The sequence below is a fragment of the Sprattus sprattus genome (assembly GCF_963457725.1).
Source record: "Sprattus sprattus genome assembly, chromosome: 10".
Lineage (NCBI taxonomy): Eukaryota > Metazoa > Chordata > Actinopteri > Clupeiformes > Clupeidae > Sprattus > Sprattus sprattus.
In genome coordinates, this window is record NC_137908.1 from 20,882,431 (window position 1) to 20,897,759 (window position 15,329).

Sequence of the window (15,329 nt, forward strand, 5' to 3'; positions counted from 1 at the left end):
ATTCATATAAAACAGGAGAATGTTCCTTTATGCGACATGATATGATAGCAATTATGTTTTAAAAAGGGTTTACAATTTGTCCAAGGCCATGTGACATTACATTTAGCCATTTAGGCACTGAGAAGAGGTCATCTAGGGAAAGACCACATGCTTTGCAATAATGTGCACACGCACAAACACACACACACACACACACACACACACACACACACACACACACACACACACACACACACACACACACACACACACACACACACACACACACACACACACACAAAGACCACCAATATCTGACATCTGGATAGTGCTCTTGCGTCACAGCACTCAGTGCAACCATCTTGGCAGCCACACTGCTTTCCTGTTACAATCTTTATTTCTAACTGTCATGGTGCCTCAAGAGATGCCCGCTCTTTCAAGGCAATTTAAAGAGTAACTGGGCTCTGACAGCTACCCATCCACCGTCATTACACTGTGCTTAATGCCTTGAGAAATGCTGTCAGGAGTGCATCAAATGAGAATGGAAGCACAGCACACAAATAAGCACAAATACCATATCTGACCAAGACACACAGCAGAGAGCTACAGACCTTTTTTATAAACAAATCTGGAGGATAAGTAAAAGGCCCACAATAACTCCATTCTAAATAAAAGATAAATCAGTCAGGAATACTGCAACCCACCTCTGAGAAAGTGCCTTCTGTCTTCCAGATCTGGATAACCATGCCCAGAGGAATGCACACCATGGAGGAGAGAGCCATCATCCAACCAATGGCATAGCCCCAGTCTGGGTATGTGTACGTATTATTGTACTTCAGTGGCTTGTACTTAATCAGGAAAAACAGGAATGTTGCCTGATAGATTGAAAGGAGAGGAGAGAAATGGAAGGGAGAGAGAAAGAGAGGGATAATATGAACATGTGAATACAGCAGCTGAAAATCTGTAAATATTTAAGACTATTACATCATCATTATTATTATTATACTGACTAGGTCTGAATATGTGGCTAAAATGCAATGTTAAGAATTCATCTTGAAGGGTTGGTTAATATACACAGACTCACAGTACATATCCCAGGAGTTAGGATCTTCCAGCACCACTTGATGAAAAAGACTGGCTTATATCCAATCATATCCTCAATATTCAGGTAAAATCTGTCACTTCCTGAGATGAAAACATTTAGAGAACTACCATTAGCCACTTCAGTTGACACAACTTATTAGCAATAAATGACAGTAGGCATACACCGTAGAACACACTTTGCAGAACATTGTATATCACAATATTCTTGAAATGTTTTCCTACCCTAACACAGGTGGCTCACTGTACTATGTATCATGTTCCTGTATGTACTTGAAGCCAGCCACCAGCAGGGGGCACTCTTATAACAATAATATATGGTTGCCATTGGAGGACATAGGTCAACATCAGCTTGCACTCTCAGCAGAGGAGAACCTGCATAATTCTTATACAATCAAGGTGCACATAGTTTGGGATAGCGAATGATACATTTTGAGACGGTGAGACGAGCTTACCGTAAATCCATCCAATGACGATGGCCTCAAAGATGGCCACAAATAGCAGACACATTCCACTGGCCGCATATGAATCAAACAGCTGGAACACATACATGCCGCCCTACAAGCATGACAGTAAAGAGGTCAGTACAGAGCAGTGTCTCCCAGAGTGTGGGGCGGGTTGCAACTAGGGGGGTACATGTTGCGGGTGAAAAAATCAAACGCAAACCCTAAACAACAAACTACTGGTAAAATTAAGTATGGCAATGGTCTTACAGCATAGTAGCCTGTAACTAACCTATTTGGTGATGAGTTTATAGCCTACTTATATAATAAGGTCAGGGCCTACCGTTTAGCCCACCGATATATAGCTATAGGAATAGCTAGCCTAATTATTAATACAACGGACATGTGCCTACATGAACTGATTCAAAGAATGGAACAGTTTTTTATTTTATTAAAAGTTTAACTAATTAATTAAATCAAATTGAAAATGTTAGCTGTTCAAATGTAGAAAGAATGTTTAGCCAGGCATTTTTTTCTCATTGTCAAACGGGGGCCTGCCATGAAAAGTTTGGGAACCACTGGCATAGAGGATCATGCTTATGAGACAATGCTTCACTTTTGCTATAAAAGCATCAATACCCTCTCATGGGCATTAGATTACAAACAATAAACAGACATGCATCTAGAGTAGCAGGTCCTGTTTACACAGGACTTAAATATGAAACGTGCAAAGCAAGTCCTAATACATAATGTAGGACAGGGATACTGGGTATGGCTCATATCAGAGGACACAGGGATTACATAAGGAGACCAGAAATTGAGTGCACGCCAACATGAAAGGTGGCATCGGCTCAAGCTCTCACTGTCTTCCTGCTACTGCTAGTGTTCTCTTTATCTGTGCCAGCCAGCTTGCCATAGTAACAGCCCTGCTTAGTAAAAAGGCAGAGGCCTGATATTTCCGCTTGGCACAGAGATCTCAATTCCACGGACAACTACACGTGAGACCTGATGGTGGAAGGCCAAACTGTGGGAGTGTTCACCTTACTGAGCTTTAAAGCAGCTGAAAGACTTCTCTGGTTTTGTGACTGTTATGCTCCACTCAGTCCTGTTTATACTTCTCACTGCCTGAACCCTGAGAGCATAGTGCATAAACAATAAGTTACAAAGCAAGTACACAATCACTGTGTTCTCGTTAGATGGAATTTCAGCCTCTGAAGGGGTGAGAGGGAAAACCAACACTGACTTTCTATGGTGGCCGGTGAGTGATAGAAGTCAGTTTTGATTTCATTTGTTAGGTATGGCACATGATTTCCACATACATGACAACTCTACGATCAGGTTGTTCTGACATTAGCAGATGATTGTGTTGATTAGCGCATCCACGTGTTGGTCATTGTATATAGTATAGTATATAGATAGGACCAAGCAAGGATATGGTACAGCTACAGGACAGGTTAAAAAATATCTCCACTATTTAAAGTTTTGATGATAATGACATTAGCACATTCAAACATCTGCCAGAGTCCTACAAATATTACCTCTGTCAGCATAATCAATCCAACCAGGAAGGATACTACTGACATGCCCAAGATCAGCAGCTCCCGTCGGTAACCCACGCGGAAGGTCTTGGGGTACATATCCACCACAGCTGTAACCAAACTCTCCACACATACAAACTGCACAAAAGAAACAGTACGTGAATTGTACACAGTACACAGTCATACACAATCATAATCATAAATAATTGTACACAGTACACAATCATACATGTGTGTATATATACACACACACACACACACACACACACACACATATATATATATATAAATATATCTGTTTCATTTGCACCGAACACTAGTAAAAATATGGTATGATGAATATGGCAAATGATAATCTTAACCACAAAGCAGTGTAACTCATTTATGACAAAGAACCAGTCTACTGATGCCTCTACGGCTATTAAGTGAGCTCACAAATAACGCATCATAAGATGACCTGCAACAAAGAAGCACTATCTACAGTTATGAAGTATCAGGCATTACAAAGTAACTAGTTTCATTGTCACCCTTGTGTTCTCCAGTGTTAAATGCAGTAATATACAGTATGCCAGTGACCTGATTCGCTGCAAGGAAACTAACTTGACTGACAGAAATCAAATTGAAATAGAGAAAATAAATTGAGAGCAGTATCTGTCAGTCCCTTAAAGCACCCTATGTTATCACCTGACTGTCCAGACCCAGGAAGATGAGCATCAGGAAGAAGAGGCAGGCCCACAGGGGAGATAAGGGCATCATCGACACAGCTTTGGGATAGGCAATGAAAGCCAGTCCAGGCCCTGACAGATGCAAGATGAGGTTAACATATATCAGTTAATATGTTGATCACTCCAAGGACACTGACACAAGATGAAATTACAATAAATGCCACTGTTTCAAAATGTAAGACGTTAAGTAATGAGAAAATGTCCACTTAACCTGAGAATAACAAAAGTGTAAGATGTACATTGACAGATACAGTATATACAGGTTTTTCATTCTTGGGTTTTGAAACGTATGTTTGATTCTTTTTACACATGGCCTCGGGTATGAAAACACTGGTTTATGCAGTCACATAGACAGCAGATACAAAATCTGGGTTAAAATATCACCTCACCTTTAAGTGAAAAAAACAATGACCCACATGATCAGATACAATTTAGTTTTTTTAACAAATGGAACTGGGCTCAAACGTCTAGCTCATTATACATTTTGGCCAAAAAAAGAATTGTTTCAGGCACTGCCATTTTCAATCCCCCACTAATAAAGCCACTCAATCGTGCTCTTGCAGTATAAATCATTTAGTTTGACTTTGAATAAGTCATACTGGAAGAAGGCCTCCAAACAATCTATGCTATTACATAACGTCCATTCTATCACACAAGCGCACAATCTGGAGATGATGAACACTGACACTCACCCGATTCAGCAACTGCTTCAATTGACACACCCTGCTCATAGGACATGAAACCAAGCACAGAGAAGATGGCAAAACCAGCGATGAAGCTCGTGCCACTATTCAGGCAGCACAGCATGATGCAGTCCCTATGAAGAGAGGTCAGAAAGTTAGAATGCTAACAGTTATATTCTGGGGTTTGTATGAATTAATGTCACTTCCTCACAAATCTCATCGTCCAACTTGAGTGCTGACATTCACAATGTTGTGGCCTGGATCGTCGTCTTTTTCAAAAAAATCAGAAGTATAGCTTGCGTACACAGTAAAAGCAGTTGGTTGGCTGACCTGAGATTCATGTGAAAATGTGCTGTGAAACATAGGGGCACCTGTAGCAGTTGTTGTGGTAGGGATTGTAGCTGCCAAGGGCCGTAAGGCACCCAAGACAAATGGCATAGGAGAAGAAGATCTGAGTTCCTGCATCCACCCATACCTAAAAAACAAAACCAACCACAACTCAATGTGACCAGTATACACAAGTGGATCTTTTGTCAAACACAGAGATCACATCTTGGAACACTGCATGACACAACTAAGAGACATAGGACATCAGTTTGACACATTGGCCTTAGCATGAGAACACTACAGTCCAGCCCATCACTTTGTCGCTTTGGCAAAGGAAGGTTGGATGTCTCCAGATGGGACAGCACACCCATTTGCCCTCGGTTTAACCCTAACCCTTTTATATGGGTTACATAATGGCTCTGTTGGCTTGTCCATCAGTAACACTAGAACACTAAGTGATTCATTTAAAGCCTGCTACTGTTTCATGGGCACTAGTAGGCCAATTCTAGTCACCAGTGCAGGACTTAACCATGGCCAGTCAGTGATCATACTGAATGTTTAAGCACTTCTACAAAGGAGACATAGGCATATTGCAAGTATATGGGTGTTTTCATACAACATGGACCATTATTTAGTTTTATTTGACTTCTTTAGGGCACCTTTCAAAACATAGATAACACTTAGTGTACACATTATTGACTCTCCCTTAACAACCAGCTTCATTCATTTAATAAGAGTGAAACCATGACAAGGTGTGATGCTGTCATTCACAATGTGGTGCTAATACAATATCTGATGCCTGTGCTGCACCATTATTTCAGTATATACAGTATAATGACCATAAGACTGTTAGGAACTACCATCAAATAAGAAGTAAGTAGGGACTACCTCATGGCTATATGGTCACATGGAAATAAAACAGACTTGTATGACCCATGCCAACCTATCAAAATCAGATATTCAACTATGCCAGGGTATACGGAACATGTCACATTCAAGAGAGAGGACTTGACTCAAATAAAGTGTAGTTCATAGCATGAAAATATAGTTGTAGTGAAAGGATCCAACTGCAATGATTTTCCTGTGATGTTTGTGGTGAAAGTCTTCCAATCACTTTGAAAATGGCCCCTGTATCACCATTGAGCCACTAATCTCATCTAGTAAGTAAACAATGAACAACTTGCGGTATTCTCTTCCCCCAGTGTGTTACCAGGGAAACCCTGCTGACCTCCCAAACACAGGCTAGTGCCCCTCCAAGAACATCTTTTCTATGGGGATGTTCATTTATGCCCGCTTTGCTTCACACACAACCACTACCGGTGCTTTTCTCTGGGTCTGTTGAGTATCTCCCAGTTCAAGCTGACTGAATTGGGCATGGAAAAAGAGTCTGAGCACATGCTAGTTTTGAGAAAGTCTGTGTGGTCTAGTAATACTTCAAATTGATCTTGTAGCAGATATCTTCCCCTAATTAATATAAAGAAACCTCATTATGTGAAGAGTTCTGGAGAAAACCCTTAGTGAAGAGCCTGGATGGTAACAGTAACCTGTTTTGTTCATGAGATCTGTAAGGTTTCTACTGGATCTAATACCACACAAAATGAGGTAATTACTTGGCAAATGATTGCATGTGCACATAAGTATCATACATATTATGCTCCCATTTCACTCAAACAAGTCAAACTAAGAGTATCTGGGGAGACATGCTGGTCATTAGGAACCTTTGGCATGGACAAATGGGCTGTCACAGTACTTCATTCACTCACTCACTCACTCACTCACTCACTCACTCACTCACTAACTCACTCACTCAACTCTCTCTCTCTACCTTTTCACCAGTGTTCTCTTTGCTCTTCTATCTATCCATTTTCATGTCCTTCACTATTTAGCCCCAATTCACAAATCAGCCTTCTTTGTGAAAATTGTGCAAAGAGATTTTAGTGATGGTTAGTGTAGTGGCTGTTAAATACAAAACAAGCAAAAATGCCTGGAGCATCCACAGTTGGAAACACATAAACCTGACACAAACACAGGTTCCATGGCAGTACACATGGCAGTTTTTTCATAATAGGACATCCACCAATTCATGGCATGAGTCTGTCAAACATGAAGCAGAGGCAATGTCAGTGTTGTAGTGCTGTTGCCTAGCTACCTCAGATGTCTGCTACCAAGAGATCAGGTAAGGCATTCTGTTATATTGAGTGGTGCAACCAGTTATCCAAAGAAGGCAAATAAATATACAGTAATGTACTTTAGATCAATACTCACAGTCTCACAGCTCATGACAGATGCAATAAACGATTTCTTCTTGACATGACATAACAACACTTTGAAAGGGGAAAAGCGTAAAATGATGAAGCCATCATCTTGGTCCTACCTGTGGGTCAGAGAGGCGTGACACGTCGGGGTAGAGGTAGTACTTAATCCCTTCGGCAGCTCCAGGCAGGGTGACTCCTCTGATGAGCAGGATCAACAGCATGACGTATGGGAATGTTGCAGTGACATACACCACCTAAAAAGCAATAGGGAGTTAATTTATAACAGCAATGAAAAAGTATTCACTAGAGGCAAAAAATAAAACTAAAGAGGACATAACGATCAAAGCATGGTATGCTAACAACAACAGTATATAGTAGTAAAAGCGTCCTGAATGGCTAATGGGTAGTCATGCCAGCCGCGTATTGCCCTCCTTGCCGGTCTGATACAGATCCGTATTGAAAATGAGCGATATCGATAGACATCAACAGCCATAAGGAAATTCAGAAGCAGCGAAAATGGGTTATTGAAAGTGATGATGACAAAATGCCATAAAATAAGCAACTTACTAACCTCGAGCGTTCGGTCATCCCGGAACATATCAAACTTGGGCTTTGGCGTATCATCCTCGCTATCGTCGGTCGATACGTTAAAGGCTCAGTCTGATATTTCTCGGCATAACCTCACTCTCGGTTAGTAAGTAGTTAATAATGGAAAAGCTTGAGATCCTAAAACATCATCAAATCATACTAACACTAACACATTTTTCAGGTATATTAATCGAAATACAAACAGACCCTAAAAGGACTTTAACCTTTTTGGAATACAAGGTACAATGTACAAACAGTAAAAATATATATCTTATAGACACATAGGGTGTATGGGCCATTCTACCGAATTCGTGTAATATGCAGTCCCTCAACAATAAAAACTATTTACAAAACAATTAGGTATTTAGGCATAGATATTTAATTAGAAAATGTTATGGTCTATATAAACCCAATGCATTACATGAGATAGTGATAAGCTAAATATATACAAAATCATCATTTATAGGGTACTTTCTATTGGGAAGTAGCTGTCCCCAACCCTGACATCTAAATTTCAATGCCTTTAAATAACACTTTTCAATTTTTTTAGATTTTTTTCAATGATTTAATTTCAAAGATCTTTATGATTGGGTTGAAATAGAACTTGGAATATTTAGATTTATTGTGGGTTTAATTTTTAAATCAATTTTCTATACTCAAAAAATCATGTCCCTAGTTTTCATGTCACCACCGAAACACAAGAGTTTTAGTCCATTGGCTGAGCCTGTGTTTTAGCCACGACTCTGCATTTTTGACCATGCAGTGACACTGCATCTCTGACCCTCATGGTTGAATGGTAAGTAGCTAAATCCCATAGTTTTTATATAAATGTGTTTCAAAGTCTGAAAATCGATGTGTAACCTTAAGAATTGTCACTACCGAAACGCATGTTTTCTTCAATTAAGTAAACCTTTTGGGGTTTCATGGAAAATCTTATGTTTGTATGTGTGTTCACCTCTTCAAAGATGTCTTTGCATGCAGTGTGCTTGTTAGAATTCTTTATTTATGCTTAAAATTAGCTAGAATTGTCACTACCGAAACAGTCACTACCGAAACATATGGTAGTGACCTGATGATTTCAGTAGTGACAAAATGAAATGGTAAGTAGTTCAATCCGATAATTTTTTAAATAAATGTGTTGTGTGGACTAAAGGGTGGCCCAGAGCACCTTTTGGAAGATTTTGGGAGAGAAATGAACATCCATCCAACAGTGCAGTCACTACCGAAACACTGGATGTCACTACCGAAACAGTGCAGCACTACCGAAACACAGGATGTTTTGTAAAAAATTAAGTATATTGAGTAATCAACTAAAATGTTATGATACTGATTGGATTAATGTATGTTCAATTTCATCAATCAACAACTCTGGAATCAATATGATCAGTATTTTGCATTTTACAAAGAAATATTGCACTTAGATTTTGATGAATTGTATAAATAGAACTTGAATATTTGGTAAAAAATTCATTTTTATGGATTTCATTGTGAAAACCTTCAAGAAATATTTGTAAAAATACTTTTCAGAGAAGGGAAGGAAACACAATCTGAACAGGTCAATAATAATACTTTTTTACTATAGTAAATGTGATGTTTCGGTAGTGACAATTTTTGGAAGAGGAAAAACATTCCAACACATTCTGAAAATACAATATAAAAATTGACTGTTCTTTTACTAGATAAGTGTACTTTAGATATGGTACAATATACATACGGACAAAGTTTTGGGAATAAAACATAAAAAAAATCAAAATATTTCCGACCTGACTTTGCACCAATTCGGTAGAATGGCCCGTATACATCATATAGATGTATTCAAAGCATTCAAAGCTTTTATATGATTTCTGGGCCTTGGTGATCTGCTGATTTCCTGTTTTACCACGGGCCCCTTTACCTAGCATTATTCTGTTATTCTCTTGACATGTTTAGGGACTTCACCATGGAGGGACAGGGAGATCTAGGCTGTTCAGCAGAACAGAAGGGGTTAAGGAATGTGTTGATGATGGTGCCAAGGAACCAGGCTCTTTTCTGGAAGCCTAACTGAGAGCAGAATGAAAGACTCTCTTAAGGAAGACGTCTAAAGTTTTTTGATGAAGAATAACATTCAGCACAACGTATATCCTACAACATACACACAGATACACAGATATATGCCCATACACAAACACACACATGAGGGTGTTTACATCACAAACACACACATGAGGGTGGTTAAAGGGTTAACATCAGCTGCTTTTCCCTACTATTTCCTCTTAATGTTACTGTATGTGGAGATACTAGACCTGTGGGCACCCAGTGGCAGAATTGATCAACTAAAACATTTGAACGGCCTGAGTCCATACATCATTAAGAGTGTCGCCTTTGGCACCTCTAGCAATTTTGCAGGAGACTATTCACGATTCCTTAGAAATCTGCTTAAGATTTTGAAGCTCTTTCATTGACAGGAACAAAACCACCCTTGGGGGCGGCACTAGGTCTACCGTTGGCATCCACTCAAGACCAAGCAAAGACAAGACAGGGTTTGGACACAAAAGCCTTCTGCCCAGTTTCCCTCTAGAAGGAGCCCAGCAGAGTTGTGTTGGCAGTGTGGGAAAATGTAGGGTAGAGCAGCTTCCAATTACACATGTCTATCATTTGGCTAGGGTCGTTCTACTGTATTTTAACAACTTCAATGCCCACAGAAAACAAAGATGCTTTCTTGGTTCAATTGCAAATATTAGAGGTCCACCTCAATACTGGCAAAAAAAGCTATACATTAAAAAATGTCATAATAGTCTCTTAACAAAACTATTAAAAATGTTTACAAGTGACAAATTCCTAATAACTGTTCACTTGGTCAAGTAAACCCAATACACATATCCATTACTGTATACTGTGGCTCTGTGTGGGGTGGGTTTTCTGTTTAAATGAAGGGACTAACGCTTTCCCGCCCTGTGAACAGAGGCTGACTCTCTCCTAGCTCTTCATGGGTGAATGACTAAGCCCCTAAAATTTACAGATCAACCCAATGCCATAAATCTTGCGCTGGCTCATGTGAGAATCACTTGCAAACAGCTACACAAAAGCCCTGAGGCAAACAGCTTAGCCATTGCCCTGAATGCTCAGATCTCTATAGTGTCCCCAACACAAAAAAGAAGTGGGCAAAAAGAAAGTCTCCCCTGTTGTCGTAATTCCTCCCAGAAGGGAAGGAGGCGAGCGAAGGGGAGCTCTCTGCATGCTCCTCATGAACGCTCCACTTTCCCCTAGTGAATACAGAAATCCATCTTGGACTGCCTGCTAAAGCCTTGCCATGAAGGAGTATTCTTTCCTGTTACTTCATGTCCAAACAAAAGCCACTTCAGGAGATATAGGCATTGCTGCTGAGGCTCTTTTTTTTCTGGACCTGTACAATGTGAGCCCATTTATTTTTCTTCACACATCCCTCTTCTTTTCTCTCGCTTTTCTTTCTGGCTCATTGAATCGGTTGGACTTTCTTAAAGGCTGCGTAGAGAATAGCATCCAGAGGAAGGCTAGTGACTGAGTTTTCTGCGGCTTGGCAAAGGAATGGAGAGTTCTCTGATGTGGTGCATTCTAGGTACAAGGCAAAGGTAGAGGAAGGCCAGTCTTGGTCTTTGTGCTCCAGAGACAGGGATAATGCCTTGTGTTTTCGAGGGGAAAGGTTTGTCCCTGTGGGGTGTTTGAGTTTACCAGTGTTCCATTGTGTTTCATTTGCTCTCCAAGTTAATCTCTATTGGCTCCCCTATTTTTTTCGGGTTTTGTTTGTCCACACAGAATCTACAACTTCAAAACTGCAGTCTAGTCAAGCAGCCACCGTGGTCTTTAGCTTCTGAGTCGGCAGCAGCAACAGTAAAAGACATCTTTATATCCAATAAGATGTGTAGTTAAATCACTCATCATGAGGAGAACAGGCTATTAACATATATCAAGCCACTAGCACATATCTCCTTTAAAATGACAGTTTACACACATAGTCCAAATGTTTACCTTGCCACTAGATTTGGGCCCCTTCCATATGCAGAAGTAGCAAATGATCCATGCCACTAGCAGACAGCCAGCAAGCTCCCAGCGCAGCTTCCCCATGTGCTCAATTCCACTGGATAGTTTAAGCACACGCCGTCTGTAAGGAATTGAGGAAATTAAATACATCTAACTTGATGACATAAGAACATCTATCCCAGGTACTGGGTTTCAACATCAAAGTACAAATATGTCAAATGCATTGCTTAATAAAATGTCAGGTAATGAAGTTATAAAGGTTTGCATCATGAGACAGAATGAGCAAGCAAACTAGCAATGTCAAGAAAGGTAAGGGCCAAGTTCCCTAAATTACTATCTGGTGGAATGGATTACAGTAATATCAAGGTTATCTAAATGATTCCTTAATTTAAATTGAAAAACGTTTAAATAAAGGCAAAATAACTACTACTGCAATCCTTTTCCATCTGACGTATGCCTTCTCAGCCTTGTCTGAGCTCATTCTCACACAGCCAAGCACCTCACAGATGATGACACACAACACATTTCTATCACAGTCACTCCATCTAGTAGCATTCATCATGTTTGACATGTTCTTGGAACACTTCCACAGTCTGGGCAGGAGCCATGTGGAACCAAACTACTCCATTCACTTTTCTCAACTGTGACAGCTCAGATTCTCCCCTATGTTGGGGTAAAACGCCCCACTAATACTGAGCCAGTCTGGGACCAGTGCAAGCAGCCTGCCTGCTATAACGATGCTGTTTCCTCGGACCACTACTGGCAACAGTACAGCAATACTGTGCTCAGTAACAATGCAACCAGCGCCAAATTTGTGTCCATACCATTTCTAGCTGTGCAAGCGCCCTTTTGATGCTTGTTGACAACAGACATGAGAAAGAATTACAAATTTTCTGAGAGGAAGGTTAAACATTTCAGTTGAATAATAAGCAGCAATGTGAGGCAGAACATGATCATTATGCCAGATCTCGTGCCAATCCTGGCAAAGGCGTCCATGTCTGTGTTCTGTTAGTTCTGTCATCCTCATTAATGTTTGATAAGCCTTAGGGTGATGGGGAAGGGGTCACATCAGTGTGACCATTACGTTTCTTGTGGCACACCAACCTCACCTCAATATATATTTGTGTGAAATCAGTATAAAGGTCATACAACAAGCTTTCTGAGAAAAATGGCTGTTGGCTATAAAATACAACTTGTGACCACACACATACTTCAGGTGCCATGTGAAAATGGCATCATGTAGTGACTTATGTATCTTGATATTAGCATTAGCATGCCAGCCATACCTGAAAGCCATGAAATGGCAATGAAATGCTCCCTACAAAATGTATTGTTTTGACAGCTTTGACAAAAATGGTTACTGCACTAGTTGTAATATCTTTATGTATATTTGAAGGTTAATTAATACTCACTCCCAAAACTCAATGACTGGAGTGGTGGAATGAGGGAGGGAGAAGTTGTGAAGGCTTAAGTTCCGAGCGTCCACACAGTTTTCTACAGAATAGATTCAACAAGCACATTAAAGTAAGCATTTTGTAATAAATGAAACAAACATATTAATAATCTATCTGATAGGTATGCAACCACAGGTATGAATCAATACATCTTAACAGACCTGTAATGAATTTCCAGCTTTATGACTTATTTATTAGACCTCAGTGCCACTCATTAAAATCCAACCCCACAGTGAAAGTGAATTAGGGGCCAGAGGAAATAGGCCAGGCATGATGACTCTCACCTGTGTTCCACTCATGGCCACATGTTGCCCAGGGAAGCTCTGTTGTGAAGCAGTTAAATAGGTAGAAGATTGCCCAGGACAAGATGACGATATAATACACATTGAGATAACCTTCTATGACTTGAGTTGCATATCCAATTCCTGCAAGAATTATACATTCCCGGTCAATATACCATCCTGCTCGTGTAAGGGTGTTGTGTTTCATAAAAACATCATTATTCATCTTTCATTAGAGATATAAAGCAATAACAACAGGTTATATACAAACATTGTCACTCAGACAATACCCTCAAACAGTGGACAGACTTGTCGCCAACATGTGATCCCTCCTTCACTAGTGAACTGGCCCAGGGCTGTCTCGAGGAAGAACATGGGGATCCCACAGCAGATAAAGAATATGACATAGGGGATAAAGAAAGCACCTAAGTAGAAAAAAAACACAACATGTAGATGTATTAACATACAAGGTGTGGAGCTTATTCTCATTATATCATATAGCAATCATGAATTCACGCCAGCTGAGTGAGGATTTGGCAATGCAAAGTTTGCTTTGAAAGTACAGCCTATACCACTAAGTTTGACACTTTGCCATCCATGATAATATTACTTCCTATAATGGAAGTATGCCTCATTGGATAATTGTCTCCCGCTAAATTGTGGGCTACTCAAAGACACCAGGATTAGTCCTCTGTGCTGTTAACCACGGTCAGATACTGTCAATCACCACAGGAACCCCAGCTGTCAGCTCAGCCCTCTGTGTCCCAAGACAGACAATAAACATTAATTGAGCCTCTCAGCTAACTACAGACAACAAAAAGTTATTTAAAAAAACTTAAATCTAGAACGGTTTGCACCAAATGACAAATAACAAGCTCTCTTTGTGTCCGATTATTGGTTTGTATACGATTATTCCATCAAGAAAACTCAAATAATAATGGTTTGACTATGAAAAAACATATTTCTGCTAGGAAAAAAGTAATGAGTTACATAGTGATGATTATTCCTAATGTTGTTATTATTATTAGCAGTAATAATAATAATAATTATTATTATTATTATAATAATAACGTCTGTGTCACAAATTATACGTATTGTGTTTGTCTAATATTTTCAAGGTGTGATTCATTCCCTTATGTTCCTGTAAACTGTCATGCATTGATAAGACAATGTTCGTCAGATGTGCATCTTATCGATTAATGTGTAATTATGATTATGAATGTTTGTATTATTATTTATGTGTACTTTCAGTGCAAAAATAAAGAACCTTATGTGAGTTGAAGGTCACTGACTGAATAGACATTTATTTAAAAAAAAGTCAAGCTCTGAATGACAGACCCAAGGATAGCTGAATTCATTCAAAGTGTCACATCAGAAGCATCACTGTCTTAAACCATAGTTTCGAAGTTGTTTCAGTTGTGTACATGGCTCCAATATTACCAGTAAAGTAAGTAATAAGTAATGATACTGGCAAGGAGTATAAACCCATTTTAATTGATGAATACACAATCTTGTTCTTACCGCCTCCATTTTTGTAACAAAGATATGGGAACCTCCACACGTTGCCAAGTCCTATAATCTCCCCAGCGACTGACAGTATAAACTCAATCTTATTGTTCCAGTGTCCCCTCTCGTTCACTTTTTGGTCATTGCTCTTCACTAAGTTGGTATTCGAAGCCTCTGCGTCCATGGCATCATCTGGTTTTCCATTTGTTATGGGAATAGTCTTTTCGGCTGTCATGACGTTCTAACAGCCTGAAACAAATCGATTAGACTTCAGTCTGTGTCACATGCCAATACAGGGGGAAATTCAAATAACTTTTGAGTTCGTAATCGTAACCAAAGGCGCATTCGGGACATCACTCAATCAGAGCCCAAGCAACATAGGAGGTCATGGGCAAAAGTTAAATGCATTCAAATAAATAGTTTGTGACATGGAACCCGAGGAGATTGTCAGAC

At 39.7% G+C, this 15,329-nt stretch overlaps 1 protein-coding gene across 1 annotated transcript in view; it reads right to left on the reverse strand.

The window, feature by feature from the left end:
- The window catches only part of slc6a11b (solute carrier family 6 member 11b), a gene marked incomplete at both ends in the record, with an annotated part of 15,489 nt that extends 378 nt beyond the window's left edge, over positions 1-15,111 (reverse strand). Inside the window, 13 exons of the mRNA XM_080846467.1 lie at positions 684-854; positions 1,064-1,164; positions 1,536-1,638; positions 3,062-3,199; positions 3,746-3,858; positions 4,479-4,603; positions 4,841-4,944; positions 7,171-7,305; positions 11,624-11,756; positions 13,048-13,129; positions 13,374-13,514; positions 13,661-13,795; positions 14,892-15,111. Of these exons, the coding sequence (XP_080702593.1) occupies positions 684-854; positions 1,064-1,164; positions 1,536-1,638; positions 3,062-3,199; positions 3,746-3,858; positions 4,479-4,603; positions 4,841-4,944; positions 7,171-7,305; positions 11,624-11,756; positions 13,048-13,129; positions 13,374-13,514; positions 13,661-13,795; positions 14,892-15,111 (1,701 nt within the window). The remainder of the gene's footprint in view (positions 1-683; positions 855-1,063; positions 1,165-1,535; positions 1,639-3,061; positions 3,200-3,745; positions 3,859-4,478; positions 4,604-4,840; positions 4,945-7,170; positions 7,306-11,623; positions 11,757-13,047; positions 13,130-13,373; positions 13,515-13,660; positions 13,796-14,891) is intronic.
- Between the last annotated feature and the right edge of the window lie 218 nt (positions 15,112-15,329).